The sequence below is a fragment of the Sus scrofa genome, chromosome 9 (assembly GCF_054392235.1).
Source record: "Sus scrofa isolate SSC_HxYL_T2T_F1_AM1 chromosome 9, Sscrofa_HxYL_maternal_Yorkshire_Landrace_v2.0, whole genome shotgun sequence".
In the NCBI taxonomy this organism is placed as follows: Eukaryota; Metazoa; Chordata; class Mammalia; order Artiodactyla; family Suidae; genus Sus; species Sus scrofa.
The window spans coordinates 125007244-125027038 of record NC_139391.1 but is presented as its reverse complement, the minus strand read 5'-3'; the positions used below and the strand labels follow the sequence as shown (position 1 = coordinate 125027038).

At 36.7% G+C, this 19795-nt stretch overlaps 1 protein-coding gene across 24 annotated transcripts in view; it reads right to left on the bottom strand.

The window, feature by feature from the left end:
• The window catches only part of RASAL2 (RAS protein activator like 2), a 388065-nt gene that overhangs the window by 94786 nt on the left and 273484 nt on the right, over positions 1 to 19795 (bottom strand). For 18 of the 24 annotated variants that reach the window (XM_021063713.2, XM_084977749.1, XM_084977751.1 and 15 more), the window contains one exon: positions 5019 to 5125. In XM_021063713.2, the coding sequence (XP_020919372.2) occupies positions 5019 to 5125 (107 nt within the window). Of the gene's footprint in view, positions 1 to 5018; positions 5126 to 5927; positions 6007 to 19795 lie in introns of all 24 variants that reach the window. The other 6 variants (XM_084977757.1, XM_084977758.1, XM_084977759.1 and 3 more) reach the window with 1 other exon arrangement.

The following is a 19795-nucleotide window of genomic DNA, read 5'->3' as shown; positions in this document are numbered from 1 at the left end:
AACCCACATCATCATGGATACTAGTCAAATTCACTTCTGCTGCACCACAATGGGAACTCCTGTACAGGAATTTAATTTCGTCTACATTTATTCTTTCGAGCTTCCTTTCTTCCCCAAATCATGCAGAAGTTTCATCTTTTGACAGCCTTTTGTTTCTAGTAGGTCTGACTGGTAATGCTCAGGTGTCGCTGTGACAAGAACGTGAGGAGGGTTACACAGGAATAGTCAGTTACTGTCTTATTTCAACTATGCTTTCTGGTTGTCTTGGCATATATTTTAGTGCCTGAATTCTTTCAGAGCCAAGCTCAAAGCTAATACAAATGAAGCAGCTGCAACTGCATTGTGTTACATTCACATGGAAGGCCAACTCAGACCATTGTGTTATGGAAATGAGAACACTAAGCGGAGCACCTGGCCCGGAACACAAGCAGCTTTCTTTTAGCCAAAGCTAAATTGATGGCATCGTCTAAGGAGAAGCGATACAAAAATCATAAATATCAATAGTCACTTTATACATAGAATACTAAAGAAAGAAGCCTGTTCCCAAAAATCAGGCACTATGAAGCGAATCTACAGAATTACAAGATGTTAGCCTAGTCCCTTTCTGAATTAAATTTAAGTACTGGGATAACTTTTTATTAGTTTACTGACTCTTCCTAATCACTCTTGTAATACCATTTGAATGCAGTTTTAACAATAAAACCAAGAGAGGAAGTGTGAGACAGATACTTGATTCTGGTTCTTAGATAATTCATGTATATGCTATCCATTCAACAATTGTTTGTTGAGTGTTTCCTATGTACCAGGTACTGTTGTTAGGTATTGGGGTAGCTACAAAGATAAGTAGAAGAGATATTTATTATATAATGACAGACAGAGACCTACAAACAAATAACTGCAATTGGAATTAAAGTGAAGAAAGATGAAATGAAAGTGGAGGAAGAACAGAAAAACTATTTGGCAGATCTCTGCTTTCCTTACAGCTATGATTAGATAAAAATACAAATACATTTAAACATACCTAAAAGCCAAGACTTCGCATTAACCTACAGGTTCAGTGGTCATATAAATTCCCTCTTCAATTTCTTATGTTCTTATTTTTAAACTTATGGTCTCTGCTATCTAATATCTGCATAAAAATGGCTTAAAGTCAGGAACATACAAGAATATACTGCTTATTAGTTACCTATTTTAAGTCCTAAAAAATAGAAATTTGGGCAAATGAAGAAGATAAACAAAGGTTTAAAGGTTTGGGGTTTCCCTGCTATGGGCTCACTGCTATAATTATTCCTTGGCTCCTTTCTGCCTTCTCCAGCAGCAGTCAGCAGGATACAAGCAACTCCTACCCACTGGCTTCTGGGGATCTCCCTAGGGTGAACCACTACTCTAGAACCATCAGCAGTGTCAGCTAATAGCTAGGGACTAGGGACAGACTGGCCTTCTATTGAATGATAACCCCTTACCCATTACTTTGAGATAGTGAAAGCAAGGAGAGTCACACAGAGTCAAGTAATTTACCAATATTCACAATATTTATTAAACTTGGTTTAGCTTTTGAGCCAAGACAAGTATTTCAATTAGACACATCTCAATGCTTTAGTGGCCAGCACAATTTAGTTAAACTTGAGAAACAAACCTACTTACAGCTGTGCTCCAACCTACCCATTCACCATCTCTTGCAATTTGTGCTTTCATGCCTTTTGTGGAATTTGTGATTCCTGCCTCAGTAAAGCTTTTCTCTATTCCCTGAAGGTATGAGTCACCTTATGAAGTATGTCTTTCAAATGCTATTCTCTCAGCCTGGAATACTCTCCTTCTCCTGTCAACTATTTTCATCCAGCCTTTGAAACTCAGCTGAAATAATGGCTCCTGGACAAAGCCTTAGCTTGCACAGTGCATTGCTAAAAATCTGTGTCACTAGGCTCATCTACCTCCTTATGAATCTGGTCATTTTTCTGTCTCTTGCTAGTAGACTACAAATTCTCTGGGTTGGAAATGCTGTTGTGTTCATTTCTGTTTCCCCAGTACCAAGGAGTGTGTCAAGAGTATCAATACTTTGATCAAAATCAATTGGCGAATCACCAATACTTCGCTCAAAATAAGCATTCAAGGAGTTCCCATCGTGGCTCAGCAGTACCAAACACGACCAGGATCCATGAGGATGCCTGTCTGATCCCTGGCCTCGCTCAGGGGTTAAGGATCTGGCACTGCCGTGAGCTGTGGTGTAGGTCGCAGACGTGGCTAGGATCCAGTGTTGCTGTGACTGTGGGGTAGGCTGGCAGCTGTAGCTCCGATCTGACCCCTAGCCTGGGAACTTCCATACGCCATGGATGCGGCCCTAAAAAACCAAAAAGCTAACGACATAAGCATTCGGTAAGTGTGTCACTGTCATTGATTTCCATCAGACTTGTTAAAATCTATTCTATCTGCATTTAGTAAGCCTGAAAATAGATCTAGGATGAATAAGGCCCTTTAGGAAAGTCTATGACTAGCTCCTCTTTGGAGTTCTCCTGATGCGTACTGACCCTGCTGTTCACCACTTAGTAAAGACTCCTGAATCCTAGAACCACAAGTAATTGTGCTTAAATCTCATTCTGGCCCCTTCATAAAGCTAACATGGAATTGATCTTTGAGGTGCTATATAAGTAACTTAACTATCTCAAAGTTTGGTTCCTTTTTGTCCTACTTTACCATGTTCAAAAAGCCTTTTGTGATATTTATGACAAAAATATTTTGTGTATCTGAAAAGAAGGCGTGCTTCTTCCGGCAATACATTTAAGTGAGGTGAGTCACATTAGCTATTGGTATTATACGGAAATTTAAAAAATAGGATATACTTCCACAGACATCCAAGTACTGCAGTGCCCCAAAGAGCCAACATATTTTGGTTTCTCTTAAAAGAATATAAATGATTTATCCACCATTATCAAAGGAAGGAACGTCACAGACTAGATTTTTCCGAATAACGAGTTTTATAAAGTTCCACATATCTTTAAGATTTGAAATATTCTCAATGGATATATATCACATAATATTATACAGTTCCCCTTTTTAAAGAGCCCAGTAGAAACAACAGAATTTCACTTTCCCTTGATGATTCCGGATTATTACCATCACTGACAATCACTGCACTGTGCACCATCCATTCCGGAGTACAATGGCACTACTGCTAAGTATCAGGCTATGTGCCTTTATCCTAAGTGAATTCAGGTTGTTTTTAAGGACTCCTCATTTTTCATTTTCTCTGCTTCCTCCTCTACTCACTGCCATTTTTTAAAAAATTATTTTATTTTTATTATTTTGCCATTTAAAGAAATTGCAATCAGTGTGTAAGTGTGTTCTGATGGCTATTTTCCCAAACAACTGTCTAGGTGAAGGCTTATGAATGGCTAAATTCTGGAGATTTAAGTGCATGGGCTTTCTGACTGCATCGGTTAGTCAGAGGTCCCTTCTTTCCCTCAATATTTCTAAATCCATGAGGTGACTGAGATTGTCAAAAGAATGACAAATGAGTAAGTGGTCAGTAAGCGGTGCTAGTCTTCATGTATACGCATCACTGCCTTCCTACTTTTACTCCAAAATAATCAGTCTTATTATCAAGGTAAACAAATTAGCTGCCAATTTACTTTTTAAGTGAAAATTGTTACTGCTAATTAATTAAAAATTTAAAAGCCCAGCCATGAACTTCAGATTTAATATAAGAAGTACTTCAATGTCACCACATTGCAGAGGGATATTCTTCTTTAGTTATTCATGTTAAAGAAAAAAAAAAAACTTAAGAATTCATCGTTCTACTCTAGCATGGTATGAAAACTTCAAATTTTAACTCAAACCTTTTCACCAAACTCTGTGTATAGATAGTTTCACTATATTTGATTTGCTTCACCAAGGAAACGTGAAAGGAAAGAGAGAGAAAAAATGTTTTGCACTAATGAAAACAAATTTTAAATAAGCAGTCATGTCTATTAGAACAAAGAAATTTAGTAAAAGGCATGAAATTTTATATTTTAAAATTCCTGTCATAATTTGGTTAGAATATTAATGCAATTTGCTTGTGATCTTTAAAAATAAGATTTATAAAAATTTGAAAGGTATCACAGTACTAGATATCCACAAACTCTACAAGGCAGTGAGAATATATAACAAGGGGAAATCTTGCTTCTCAGGATAAACGCAAAATAAAACATTTGCTTTGGTTAACTTACAAGGGACTGCCAGCTTATATCTCAAAATACCAGTTCTACTTCAAAGATCATCCTAATTTTAAAAACTAATATCGGAATAAATAAAGAATACGACATATTTACTTGGCTGAATTTTTTTTAAAATCTTTTTTTTTCCCTCCAATAGAAAAGGCTAGTTCCACTTTATTGTACTACTAATAATGACCAACTTCACAGATATAATTCTTAAGTTTAAAAACAATGAATTTTAATAAAATAATTTGATTAGAAAGTAAGTATTTCTTATTCAGTAAACAAAGAAAATAGATGAATTAAAATCTGGGTTATTCCAAGTTATATCAAAAAGGTCTCCAAACCAGGGCTGCAACTGGTGGTCAGCTAACCTGATGGCTTATAGCCTTTCCATCACGGCATTCTTTCATATATAATACTGATTCCCAGTATTGCCTAGTCAGTTTAAGGAGTATTTGTGATTGGAACATTTCTTCCAGGGTATTTCTTAAGCACTTATAGGGTCACTATAAGATCGCTTAAGCAAAGCACAGGCCAGGTTTCAGGATTAGAACTCATAACTGTCTAATTCTCGGATAATTTGCTCTGCACCTTTGAGTCTCATCATTCTCTGCTTAGGCTCCACTACTAAAAAAATTATACCCCATCCTTTGGAAAAAAAAAATCTACCAACATCTTTATAGAACTGTGATAGGTTTTTAGCTAGTAACTTGATAAAGAGATTCTTGGGGAGCAAAATATTTTGATTTCTTAGCAACCGTCTCTAACTCTGAGAAGAGAGGAGCAAAGTAAAATATTCTTTTAGAGAAGAGACACACTTACTGGTACTTTGAAGGGTGAGGTATTTGCAGTGTCCATAGAGTTGGGTTTCTCTGATGTACTGGTCCCTGAGATACTCCGTCTGCGGGGGGACCTTTCTGCTGGCACCTCTGGAAAAGAAAAAAGAAACATCATTAAAAACCCAAATTTAGGGCTCTTCCACTGACCTGTGAAATTATTGACTTTTTTTTTTTTTCCTCACAAAAAACTACTTTGCTTAAAGGTACATTACATTCTATCTCTACATAATTTGTCTCTTTATCTCTAAAGAGACACCATCAAGACACTAGGGAGATTGTCCCCCTCATCAAGAATCTGCTTTAGTGTACAGCTTTTATCTTTAGCTATGCAAATATAAAAAGTAATTTTCTCTATGTTTACTATTTCTAAGTTCACTTAATATTTGCATCTCACAGTGTATGAATCTACTTCTCTACGTCAGCAATATAGGAGTTAACAAAATCCAGTGAAATTTTTTTATATTCTTGTGAATAAATTTAGACTAGTGTTTCACATGATTTGATGATGTCTGCACAGAGGTCAAAGTTCAGTTCCATGCTGATAAAATGATTCACCAGACTGCAACCAAAGGTCCACAAGAAAACTAAAAGCTGCTGCTAGGATAAAATAACATATATGCCTATGCAGATATAAAAATAGATCAGCTTCTCCTTGTTCTGGCGATACGACCTCACTAAGATCTTACTCTGGAATCCTAAATCAGTTTAAACTGACCTAACACGCTTCAGTTTTTGCAGATGATGTGGTATTCTCCAATTTAATTACTATACTCTACATTAAGGATACATTTAAATTTTTTTTTCATAGAGTGATATATATATATATATATGCATATATATATATATGCACTTACACACGCACACACAGATGATAGATATATACATATTATACCTTTATCACAACTGCTTCCCATCTCCACTTCAACTGACAGACATATAGGAATCCAGCTTCTTAGATAACATTAGATAATCTCAACATGGACAAGGAAAAAAAAAACACATCCTAAAAAAAGTATTCTGTGTTATCTTCCAGATCTTAAAAAATAAAGAGTAACTCGTGACTCCAGATTCTGACATTTTGATTCCTGCTGTTCTCCCTTTAAAAGATAAATGCAGTTTAAACTTCCATTTCTGGCCTCCTGGCTCCTGGGATCCGTGCTACTTCCACTTAAGAGAAAGCGTTTTTTCTCTCGCTCTCTCCCCGTGTCTTGCTCTTCCCCCTCCCTCTCTACAGCTTGCAGAGAGAGCAAGCGAGAAAGAAACACACAGGACTGCAGCTATTCAATCAATCGTTCCGACTGCACATCCTCATTAGTTACTTTCAGGCTATTAGCAGACGCCCAACCACTGCCTCCTCTCAGTTACAGCAAATTTCACTGTATTACACTAATCTGCAGCAACAAAAAAACATTTACTGAAATTTATATTCAGCGGGTGCCAAGAGGACACCATTTTACACGGACCCAGTAATGCACACAAATCAATCCCTCCTATGAAAATCCAAAGGGGAGTGCCTACCCTATCACTATCGTTGCATGCTGGGCACTGATTTTCTTTACATGACTAAACATTTCTTCACTGTGTCATCCTGGCCGGTTAAGACCTAAGCCAAATTGCAACATGCCTAATGACCGAGAGTTGACAACACAGCGTCTTATGTGCCTGCAGTATAAGAAAGTTCCATGTTCTTACTGTATTGTAACATTATGACCAATAACTGTGAGTCTCCCAAGTTCTAACATCAGTAGTTAAATGAGCCTTAATGTACAAAGCATTTTCCGAATTAGGCATGCATGAATTCTAATACACATGTCTAAAAAAAAAAGGCAGTGTAATCAGCTAAAATTCATGGGAATGGCACAAAGCATTGTATTTAAATAAACCAGTTTGTCAAAGCACACCGAACAAGACCCTTGGACTTCAGGAACATGACTTTAAAGGGTGATTTTCCAAGTCAGGCAATTCTACCTGGGGGGCAGGCAGGTGGGGACAGGGGCTGACGAAGCTAAAAGGAAATCTCATCTTTCCACTGATAATTACTGATCATTAGAAGATACATGAGATTGAATATTACAGTGTAATATATTTTAATCCCTGAATAATTGATGGAGAAACCAAATTGGGAGAAAAATAAGTTCCATTAGCAAGGATAAACTGATCTAGTAAACAGTTTTCCTTAATTTGCAATGTTCTGGCTAAGGAAACAAAAAGAAACATTTCCTCGCTGTCTTCAAACACCAAGTTTTAGTTTACAGGCATATGAACTCATTAAGTAAATATACTTCAATGCTTTTAGCTATCTGAAATTATTTTTCGTTAAAATGAGCAAACACATTTCAAACTCTAACAAGTTAAGTTCTTTGTTGGACTTGAGATTCTCTTTCTGTATCATGAAAAAAAAAAATCACAGCTGTGACGTAGCTTTAAGACTGTCATTGGGTTCAAAAAGAAGAAATTATTCTTGAAGTCTGAACAATTGCCACTAAAGAAGGAGAAATAAGGAAACAAAATAAGATAAATCCACTAATGATAAGACAAGGAAGCCTACACTTCTTGGCTTTCTCAGCCCTCGCAACAATGCAACTTATCTGCTTATGCAGAAAAGGGCTTTGTATATTAACGTTCTTTAGATTCATAACTATTTCAAAGCTGAGAGAAGAATATATACCCCAAGAACCAATGGCCACTTAGAAACAGGGGAGCAGCATTAGCAAGAGCGGAAATAATAACTTGCTGGATTAGTCAAAGGCTGGCCTGCATGTTAAACTGGTCCAGTTACCTTTAACTTTAAAGCCACAAGCAGAAAGGAAAGCTGCCCTTAAAGCTACATTTCTGCTGATTTGGAAGGAAAAATCTATACCAGTTCCGTAGGCCAAAATTAGACAGCTCTCTGCCCTACCCCCTCATACTACATACTATTACATTATTTTTACCTGCTGTAAAAATTAATATTCTTTTCAGTCACAATATTAAGGTTATTTGAAAATATGCTCACTCAGACTGAGACAAGAGGCATAGAATATTGTTTCAGTAGATAAAGGTCTGAAACTATTTTGTTCACCTTCTCATCCCCTAAAAATAATATTTTTCATCTTCAGCTTGAAAGGCAAAAAAAGTTATAAAAAGTCCAGCTAAGTTTTAAATTTATCTCTTCATTTCCTTTGCCATCGGGCATGAACTGAGATGAGGTGACAACTTATAGTAATGAGAGATGACCTCCAATACAGCTCCACGGAGGATGATGCATTGAACAAAGAGACATTTGGGTGCTTTTCTTAGCAGCTCTACCAGCTCTCTGTGTGATTATATGTAAGCCATTTCAACCCTTCCCGCTTCGATCTTCAATAAACTGGGTTACTCAGACAACCAGAGAAGACGACAAATGAATTAGTTTATATGTTTTGATACAAAATTAGCTTTTTGGAAGAATGGGGCTCTCTAAATCCAAAGCATATTATTAAAATGTCATTTCCTTAACAATCATATTTTCCTCTGTGTCAATGGCTTTCTTAGAAAAGTGTGGCAAAAAAATTGACAATTGGATAATTATAGGGGCAAAGGCACTTATGGTGGAAAATGTGCCTATTCAACAAACAGAACTCAACCCTGCCCTTCAGACCAGTGTGTTCATGGCCTTTTGTTTACTTTTAAGGAAGCCAACGTAACAAAAAGTGTTTCAGGGAGGGTAAAAATTGTAGAAAGGAGACAGGCAGATGAAGAGGTAAAGTAATTTCACCACAGTAACTACAGTGAATAGGTAGATGTATGAAGAAGGTGAGTGAGAGTCAATACTGAAGGAATTTAAGAGGTCAGGTCAGCCTTATAGGTTTATCAGGGACAGACACTGCAGCCAGAGAGGCCAATACAAAGCGTCCCGGGGAAAGTGCAGCTGGAGGGCAGTGGGTCTGGTGGCACTAAGCAGGGACACATAACAGCAGAAAAGCCTAAGAGGAACTAGGGAAGGCATGCTCAGGCCATGTGGGCCTTACAGGCCTATACAGAAGGACTGAACTTTTTATTCTGAAGGAAAAAGCACAAGGTGAAATGCACAAGGTACAAGTCACATAGAAAACTATGGAGATACGACTTATTGGCACCTGCTTAGTTTCTTTTTAGAATTATGAACAACAAATGTGATTGAAATGGTTCTAGAATTATATTATATTTAGAAAGAGAGTAAGGGAAATGTTTATCATATTAACCAAAGGTTAGATTTCAAAAGCTTCTGCGACTAACTTAAATGAGAAAGGTATCTATTACGACATATCATTATGGTCAAGTATCTATAAACATCAACTGTATTTACTTTTTGTTTAGTCACATTTAACCAAATTTCATATCATGTCATATATGCATATACTTAATACAAACAACATAGCTAAAAATGTCATAAATTCTAATAGTGTCTGCCAGTTATAGAATGAATTATCACAATGTTTTTTAAGTAGAGGAAATGATTCAAAAGTACTTTTTTTTCAGGAGAAAAAGATGTACTTCAAAATTATTTAAGCACTTCTTTTGTGAATAATTTGTCTAAGAAAAATATTTTTCTATTTTCACAATAATCTGAGCTAGTATTAAATGTTTGTTATGTGCTAACAACTGGGTCTAGTAACTCTCTTAATTTTGGGATAGCCTCTGAGGCTGTAGCAATTACTACTGTCTTAGATGAAGGTGGAGGCAAAATTTAAAGAAGAGAATAATCTTCCAATGTGAAAGTAATTTCAGAAAATTCAAAATGATGAACAGAATGAAGAAAGATATTTATAAAGTTTTAATTTGGTAGCTAATGATATAAGGAATCAAAACAGCCTCATAGCAAAACTCTCTAGTTATGACAGACCAGGAAAAGATTTCATGTTCACAGATGCAGTCAGTTTGGCATCTAGAGTATGTCTAAATACTTCACATTAACAGCAACTCAAGACGATTCCTAGTAATTTTGTACAGAATTATAAAACATGAATGAATGTGAATGTTCTGCCAATTATAATTACTCACGGGCCCCTTTAATATTTGATATGATATTTAGGAAAAAAGTATTCTAGTATTATCATCAAAATGGAATTCTTTAGTTTACTTCAAAAATCTTTTCAAAAATCAATAACGTTTCAACAAAGCATGATGGAAAATTAAATATGCACTAAACTGTGTTTGTTCAGTCATTCAAGTCACTGGAACGTCAGTGTGTATAATGTTGCTGTGAAAGAATCCACTACCATCTATTTTCCCTTCCAGTGTAAAAATGATGACAACAATAAATAGGATAAGTCCACGGCTCAAGTTATTAATGAGTGGGTTAGGCAAATCACTTCTATCTCTATGCTTTGAATTCTAAATTAGGAGAATTCTTCCAACATAGGACGCACAGAACACATACAGGAAGGAAAGAATAGTATTAGGAAATGGGTTTGAACCTCTTCAGTAAAGAGGGGATTTAATAACAAATGGCAATTGTGAAAGAAAAAAAAGGCTTCATGAAGTTTCCTACTTTTTGCTGGAGGATTCCTAAAAGTAACGGGAATTTAAAGATACAGGAAGAGGAGTTCCCATCGTAGCGTAGCACAGCAGAAACAAATCCAACTAGGAACCATGAGATTGCGAGTTCGATCCCTGGCCTTGCTCAGTGGGTTAAGGATCCAGCGTTGCTGTGAGCCGTGGTGTAGGTCACAGACACAGCTCAGATCTGGCACTGCTGTGGCTGTGGTGTAGGCCGGCAGCTACGGCTCCGATTAGACCCCTAAGCCTGAGAACCTCCATATGCTGCGGGTGCGGCCCTAAAAAGACAAAAGGCAAAAATAAATAAATAAATAAATAAACAAATAACAAATAAAGACAGGTAGAGAATGATTTTATAAAGGACAAGTGACAAGAGCAAGGAGGAGAAAATTACACCCTGCATTTATTTAGTTGCTGACAACATAGCACTTGGGTGTTTTCAAGACTTCCCCACCTGATTTTCAATAGGACATTTTCTGCTGTATCCCACTTGTGCTGCTGTAAAGCCAATGCACTGACAGTACCATTCAGCCACTCCTGAAATACAAATCCCCAGAGCCACTGTAATTCATCTGATTTGTATCACTTAGACCGTAGTACTTCACACAAACAAGCAGTCCTTTCAAGTCTGCATGTCCTAGACACTTCAATACGCACAAATCGGTGTTAAGTACAGAAATGTGGGGAATTCTCAGAGTAAACCCATCCAGTCTCCCCTACCTTTTCTTTAAGTCGACAAATTTATTCTCCATTATTACTATTATCATTTAAAAATTACCCTTGTTAATATAATAGAACAGATTTATATCTGGTCAAATAAATAACCTGAACACCATACTTAACTCCATTTCTTCAGCTTAGGGCTTCACATGATGATACTGGATGAGATGACAGAGAGCAGTTTCAATGTAAAAACACTGTTAACGAGAAAGGCTAAGAAAACAGCTCGGGGATATTTACACATGATTTCTTAAGTTTCAAATTCAAGGAATCTCTGGTTCTTAGTAATGACAACCAGGGAATCATCATCACCATCATAATATAAGGACAGCTACAACATCAACCTATCATATATAACTGCTATTGTATGCTAAGTGTTTTATATTAATGTTCTCTTCAATCCCCATGACAACTTTCTGGAATTGGAATTATCACCCCTATTTTAAAGGTGAGGAAACGGGAGATGTTCCATTACTCTGCCCATGTTTGGAGGGCTGGTAAAGGGCAGAATCAGGATTAGAACCCATGCAGGTTGGATCTAGGGCTGGTATTTTAATCACCACGCATGCTATCTTGCATTTTGTATAATGGATATAATGTGTAATGAAGAAAAATAAGATAAACAATCATGGAGACTCTAATTTTCTTCCTTCTTTCTAAAAATAACTCAAAGAACTTTAACAATATGCACAGGAGTTCCCCTCGTGGTGCAGCGGAAATGAATCCGACTAGGAACAGTGAAGTTGAGAGTTCAATCCCTGGCCTCGCTCAGTAGGTTAAGGATCTGGTGTTGCTGTGAGCTGTGGTGTAGGTAGCAGACTCAGATCCTGCGTTGCTGTGGCTATGGTGTAGGCCAGCAGCTGCAGCTCCGATTTGATCCCTAGCCTGGGAACCTCCATATGCCTCAGTGTGGCCCTAAAAAGCAAAAAAACAAAACAAAACGATGTACATAATTCTTCATATTTCGAAGAGAATTAAATCATACTCTTGGAGTATCATTTACTGCAAACAAAACTCCATCATTCTCAATCCTGGAATGCTAATAAGAACACTCTAGTCAAGAAATAAAGAGGGAGTTCCCGTCGTGGCGCAGTGGTTAACGAATCCGACTAGGAACCATGAGGTTGCGGGTTCAGTCCCTGCCCTTGCTCAGTGGGTTAACGATCCGGCGTTGCTGTGAGCTGTGGTGTAGGTTGCAGACGCGGCTCGGATCCTGCGTTGCTGTGGCTCTGGCATAGGCCAGTGGCTACAGCTCCGATTAGACCCCTAGCCTGGGAACCTCCATATGCCGCGGGAGCGGCCCAAAGAAATAGCAAAAAGATAAAAAAAAGAAAAAGAAATAAAGAGAAGTGAGGCAATGGGGTAAAGAGGAAAGATGACCTGCTTAATGCAGTGGTTCAAAAATTTGAACAAAATAGAAATTAAGCTATAAAAAAATACCTACTATTGAGTCCTTGAAACAAAAAGTGATGACAAATAACCTGCCCTTTGTGAGGGATAGATGAACAGGTGAAGCGCAGAGGTTTTTGAGGCAGTGAAAATACTACGTGTGATTCTGTAATGGTTGATGCATGTCTTACACATTTGTCCAAACCCACAAATGGTACAACATCAAGACTGAATCCCAATGTAAACCATGTACTTTGTGTGAGTATGATGTGTTGGTATAGGTTCCTCAACCGTAACATGTACCACTCTGGGGGGGAATATTGATAATGGGGGAGGCTATGCATTTGTGGGGGCAAAGGTATATGGGAAAATCTCTAACTTTTGCTTAAATTTTCTGTGAACCTAAAACTGCTCTAAAAGAATAGTCTTAAAAAAACCCAAAACAAATAGCTCCCACTCTTCTATCCTCATAAAACACCTCATCTTCAGTACACCTAAGTGGAGAGATGACTACTTAGGCCAATTCTAGGAGACAAACATAGATCAAAAAGCCTTAAGATTTTAGGTTTCACAAAGAACAATCTCTAAATAACTAGAAAGCACTGTTCAGCATAAAATGACTGTTTTGAACATTTCAATCTACTCATTTATAAGATTTTCTTAAGCTCATAGCTTTGTTCTGGTAAATAATATTTTGTCTTCGACTCTGGAAAATAATATGTCTTAGAGCAGAGATGTCCTAAGACCTTTATCTGAACCTTTTCTATAACTGACTTAATAATATATGCTCATTAACAGCAGGCTTCATATACAATCTTGGGTATAATCTAATTTCAAACTATGATTTCGGTGTTCATCTTCAAAATCTTTTTAAAAAATATCTGGTCCTTGATTATGCTAGGGTCTTTTGAGACTAATTTGGGTTTTATTTATTGAAAGCACTTAAATACAAATATTTAAGCCTCTCATGGAAAGATGAGAACTTAATCATTTACTGAGAACCAAATATGCATGTGGACCTCACTTATTAGTGAAGGTAACAGAAAGGGCCTCCATGCGATGTTGATTTGTAGTCCTTTAGCCACCAAACACTGTCAAGCCTCTCTTCAAAATGTCTTTTGGCTTCATTTTGTTCTCTTTTTTTCCGCTACCATCTATCATTCTAGTCCAGGACTTTTTTTTCTTTCCTTTCCTCATGTAGATTATGGCAGAACTCCCCTAACTGATCTCACAGACTTCTGTCTCTCCCTGCTTAAAGCTATCTTGCTCACCACTACCAGATTAATCTCCCTAAAACATCACTTTCTTGATGTAATTACCTTCCCAGAGATCCTAAAGGAAGACAAGCAGGCCCTGAGAGAAAGAACCACCTAGCTCCCACCTTACAGTCACTTTCTTCTGCCAACACTCTCCAACAAACTGCCTTAGTCAGATGATCCCTGCTCTTAAGTGAGCCATATTCAGTCCTCTGTGTCTGTCTTTGCTGCTAATGGTTTTCACTTCTCTGCCAAATCTTGCGTAAACTTCAATACCAATTTCAATTCATCTTCTTTCATAAAACCAGGCCTAATTATTCACCTTCCCTTGATTTCCAAGTAATACATTTGTTTAAGTTCATATTACTTGATTATGCATTCTCTAGTTTTGGGTACCGAACTATATTCCTGCCCAGTACTCTGTTCTAAAGCTCAGGTCTTGCACTGCAAGATTTGAATACTGGTGATCCTGTCTAAATTTTCAAATTAAACAAATTTTAATAAATAGAATTCTCTCATTTTTACATATTTCTCCCATGTTTCCATAAACTGCACCCATTCATGCTTGTCTTGCCTGCAGCACTAAAACAGAGTAAAAGATAACTGGTATCAAATTTTAACTAAACAGCTGAAACATAGTTAAGCACATTCTGGCCACCTTTTTTCTCCTTTAATAAATACATGAGATCATACAGAACTAACATTTTTGTATGTTAAAATGGTAAAATATCAGCAATTTTATGTGGTTTAACTTAATTGATAGTGAAACTATTAATATATTTTCTAATTATTTCTAATTCACATATGCCATTAAAATTTATCATCTAGTGAAGTTTAAGAATCACTCTCATTTTATATTAACTTGAATCCTCCATTATAATTGAGATTTTCATAAAGAAGCTTCATGGGAGATTTTTCGCTTCCATGCATCATTCTATTTAAAAATTCAGAAATTTTCAGGTTTTTATTAAGAATCATGACTTAAATATAAATTAATCAGGTTTACATCCCGATATTTTCTTACTCATTTCTATTTTCTTTAAATATCTGTTCAGCTTGATTTCCTTAAGTTTTGTTTGTTTGGTTTTTTTTTGTCTTTTTAGGGCCACACCACCAGCATATGGAGGTTCCCAGGAAAGGGGTCAAATTGGAGCTGCAGCTGCCAGCCTATACCACAGCCACAGCAACACCAGATCCCAGCCGAGTCTGCAACCCATGCCAAAGCTCACGTCAATGCCAGATCCGTAACTCACTCAGTGAGGCCAGGGATTGAGCCTGTGTCCTCATGGATGCCAGTCAGATAGATTTGTTTCCGCTGAGCCAGGACAGGAACTCAAGTTTTTTATTTGCATATCTCTAAGGAAAAAATTTGAAAAGAATTTCCTCTCTCCTCCCCCTTTTCTAAGGTTATCCTCTAAACAAAGGATGTAAGACTTAAAAGCCCTAAGGTAACCATGACCACACGTGGGGCTCAATATGGATTCAATTACCATGCTTAAATGTTAGCATGGTCCTTAGCACTTTTCTTCAATTTAGACACCAGAATGTCCATTTGTTTATTCACTTGCAATGAAAAACAGAACTATCACTGATTGTAAATATTAATGCAAGTGTGATCCAGCATTCATTCTTTTTCTGAAGTCAACCTATATGAGAAATCAAACCATAATTGGTAGATTTTAAACTACTGATTCAATTTCTTTAATGGCATTAGGTAGCAGGGCTACTTACAATTTTTTATCCTTAATATAATCAATTGTAATAAATTACATCATTCTGTAAAATGTCCATTTTCTCTACATTTTCAAATATTTTAGCATAAAGTTGTTCCTGATAGTCTATTTTCAAATCTCTGATTTTATGTAATTTTGCTTTTTTTCCCATTTCTAACATTGTTTATTCGTGCTTTCTCTTTTGTGTTGATCAAATCTTGATGGGTTTTATCTACTTTTCACTGGACTTTGGAGTTCCCGCTTGTTGCTCGGTGGTTAAGGAACCTGACTTGCATCCATGAGGATGCAGGATTGATCCCTGGCCTTGCTCAGTGGGTTAAGGATCTGTTGTTGGCGTTGCCGTGAGCTGTGATGTAGGTTGCAGACGCAGCTCGCATCCAGCATTGCTGTGACTGTGGTGTAGGCTGGCATTTACAGCTCCAATTAGACCCTGGCCTGGGAACTTCCACATGACGTGGGTGCGGCCCTAAAAAGACAGAAAGACAAAAATAAAAAAGAAAAAAACATTTTCATTGGACTTCTTAAAGAAAACTCAGCTTTATTGATTTTATTACATTTAATTTTTGTTTTCTATTTCATTATCATCTGATGTCATCTTCATTATTTCCTTCCCTAAACTTTCTTTGGGTCTATTCTTTCTTTTAACTTGTTGAGCTGAATGCTTAATTGGCTCATTTAATTTTATTTTTTAAACATAAATGATTAGAGCTATGAGTTTCTCAACTATTTTAGCAATATTTTACAAGTTTTGATATTCACTATTTTCAGGATGGTCAGTTCTAAGTATTTTATAATTTATTATTATTTCTTTGACTAAGGAGTTATAACAAGTAACTTTGAAAGTTTTTAAAAAGAAAAGTTTTAAAAGTAAAAATTCTGGTACTATTTTCTGACTTAGTTCATCTATGATCAGGAGAATATGTTCAATACGATACAAAGAATTTAATTGGTTGAGATTACACCTCAATCTATTGTCGGTTTTCATAAAGATGCCGTTATGTACTTGAGAAGACTATATAATTGTTGGATTCAGGAATCTTATAGATGTCCATTAATTCAAACTTATTATTTTTTTTTATTTTCTGTACCCTTACTAATTTCTGTAGACTGGACTATTGATTTATCAATTTCTCCTTATATTTCTGTCAATTTTTGCCTTATAAATTTTGAAGCTTTGTTACTGAGTGCATGGGAGATGGCTATAACTTTCTAGTAATTTTTATGTTGTATCATTACAAAAGGACTTCCTTTACCCCTAGTAATGCTTTTTGACCTAAAGATCCATTTGATCTCATTTTCATGGCTATGCTAGCTTTCTTTTAATTAGTATCTGCCTGATTTATCTTTTCCCCAAACTTTTACTTTTAACCCTCCTGGGTCCCTATGTCTCTCTCATTCACAGCATTAAAAAAAAAATTGAGTCTGACAATTTTTACACTTTTAACATTTTCATATATTGTATTTTCTGATAGTTGGATTTTATTTTTACTATTTTACTTTATTTCTATGATTTTTTCTGATTTTCTGTCTTTTCTCAGATTATGATAAAGTTTTAAAAATTCATTTTCTCCTCTACTGCTTTTGAAGTTATACACTCTATTTTCATTCTTTTTATTTTTTATTTTTTTTCCTTTTGAGGGCCACACCTATGGCATACGGAAGTTACAGAAGTTCCCAGGCTAGGGGTCAAACTGGAACTGCAGCTACCAGCCTATGCCACAGCCACTACAACACAGGATCCAAATCTCATCAGCTTGATACAAACCACATCAGCTTGTGGCAATGCTGGATCCTTAACCCACTGAGTGAGGCCAGGGATCAAACCCACACCCTCATGGATACCAGTCAGGTTCTTAACCCACTGAGCCACAACAGGAACTCATATTTTTATTCTTTTAATAGTTGTCCTTAACATTTTAACACATGGACCTAAAGCTAATCCTGATTTCTATCTTTCTCTTGAACAAGTCAATGATCTTAAAATAATTCAGTTCCACTCAGCCCCTTTCTATCTCTGACATATATAACTGTTGTCCGCTCTTTTACGTTTACCTTATCAGACTTGCAGTTATGAATTCTCAGGAGATATTTATCTTCCTTCCTTCCCTACCAGTCCAGACTAAAACAAATAAGATTTGTCAATTTTTGTCAGTGAGCATTTTTTTCTTTTTTTGCCTTTTCTAGGGCCGCTCCTGCGGCACATGGAGGTTCCCAGGTTAGGGTCTAATCGGAGCTGTAGCCACCAGCCTACGCCAGAGCCACAGCAATGTGGGATCCCAGTCGCATCTGTGACCTACACCACAGCTTAAAGCAATGCCGGATCCTTAACCCGCTGAGCAAGGCCAGGGATCGAACCTGCAACCTCATGGTTCCTTGTCGGATTCATTAACCACTGCGCAATGACGGGAACTCCAGTGAGCATATTTTAAAATTCCCACTTTCACTCTTCAAGGAACCCAGTCCTATGGAGAACAGTGGGGTGGGGTTTTCAGTTCTAATTCCTAGACTTTTGTTTGGTCCCTAAATTCATCTCCTATGTTGTAGTAATTAAATTTAACCTGGAATTCTGAGAAAGGCAAATGTCCCCAGGGCCATTCACTGTCTGAATTTTTGGTTGTTTTCTTTTTTCTCCTCCTGGGGATGTCCTTTCCCTCCAGAAAGGAGAGTTCAGCCATTTAGTTTAAAATGTCTGTTTCATCAATATGACATTTCTAGTTGCTTCTGTATTATTTTTCAGGATGTCTAGTCTGCTGTATTGCCAGATGTGAGTTTTAATGTTTGAATGTGTTTTCCTCTTGACGTTAGATATAATTTTAAAAATCAGATAATAGTTGCTAATACAAATTATTAACTATGGTCAGCAGAGTCATTTAGAAACTTAAAAATATTTAGGTTTTATAAAAATCACTTTTATAAAATTATTCAATCGCTTGAATTACAATGAAATAAAATGAATTCATTAAATACAGTTTAGAAAATATAAAGGAGTACAAAATAGTTGTTGGGTATTTTCCTTCTTGCTACAATTAGGAAAACCCACTCATAATGTACTGAATAATAATGGCAAACACTATCAATGCACTTTAAATGTTACTTGCAGGTCTAAGAATAGAAGATAGTAGTAGAAAAAGGAGCAAAAGGTAGTAGCTCTTTCAGAATAATTTAGATAACTGTGAAAATGGCTGAATTCCAAACATTTGGGTCTCTGAATAGCATTCATTCCTTTATTCACAAAGTACTTATTAAGTTTATTACTTAAGCACCTATTCAGTACTATTCTGGAAAATGTTAAATATTAAGAGAAGATCCCCACCCTGCAGCAGCAGAATAGTGCTAGATGGGTACATAAATAACAACATAAAAGGGTACACAAATAACCAACTACAAGTCTGGATAAGATAAATGATATAGTAATACAATGGCTGTTAGCTCTCTCATCTTTCCTACTTTCCATTGCTAAATCTCTACATGAATTTTTGATTACTGTATGAGCCTCTCCCTTCTCCTCCTCAAAAGGTTAATTCTGTACTGTTAGTCCTGTCCTTACCCCCAAACCTATAAAGGATTTTGTTCTCTCAGTTATTCTCTTATAAGTTCCATATCTGCGCTCTCTTCTATCTAAAAACATGCACAGGTCTCTCCAATTAAAAAAAAAAAAAAGTACCATTTCTATCAGTCACAGATCTCTCCAGGTAAGAGGTGTAACCTGTGGCTCTCACTGTCTCACTGTCTGTTGTCTTTCTCAGTTTCATAAAATCTGACTTCCTCTTCTTCAACTTTAATGAGTGAAATAGCACTAATACCTTCACGGGTGATCAAAAGACTAGGTCAAATCCAGAGTGTTTTCTGACTTCTCCTTGGCTTTTGTAGTCAAGGACACTCTTGATCAGTGTTGACCTTCCCTACCTTGATACTTGTAATAACACAACACCCTGGTTTTCCTTCCACCATTAGCCTTGGTCTGTGTCTCCTTTTTCTCTCTATCCCAGTCCATCCTCAGCCCTACTCCTCAGGTGTTCTTCAAGATTCTGTCCTTGTTCTCTACTTTTTCTTGACAGTCTCTCAAGAGTAAATCACCTGTAAGGGCTTCAACTCTCTTTGTTCTCTAGATGGCTCCCATCAGAACCATATTTCTATCCAGATGTGTACTCGTTACCTCAAAC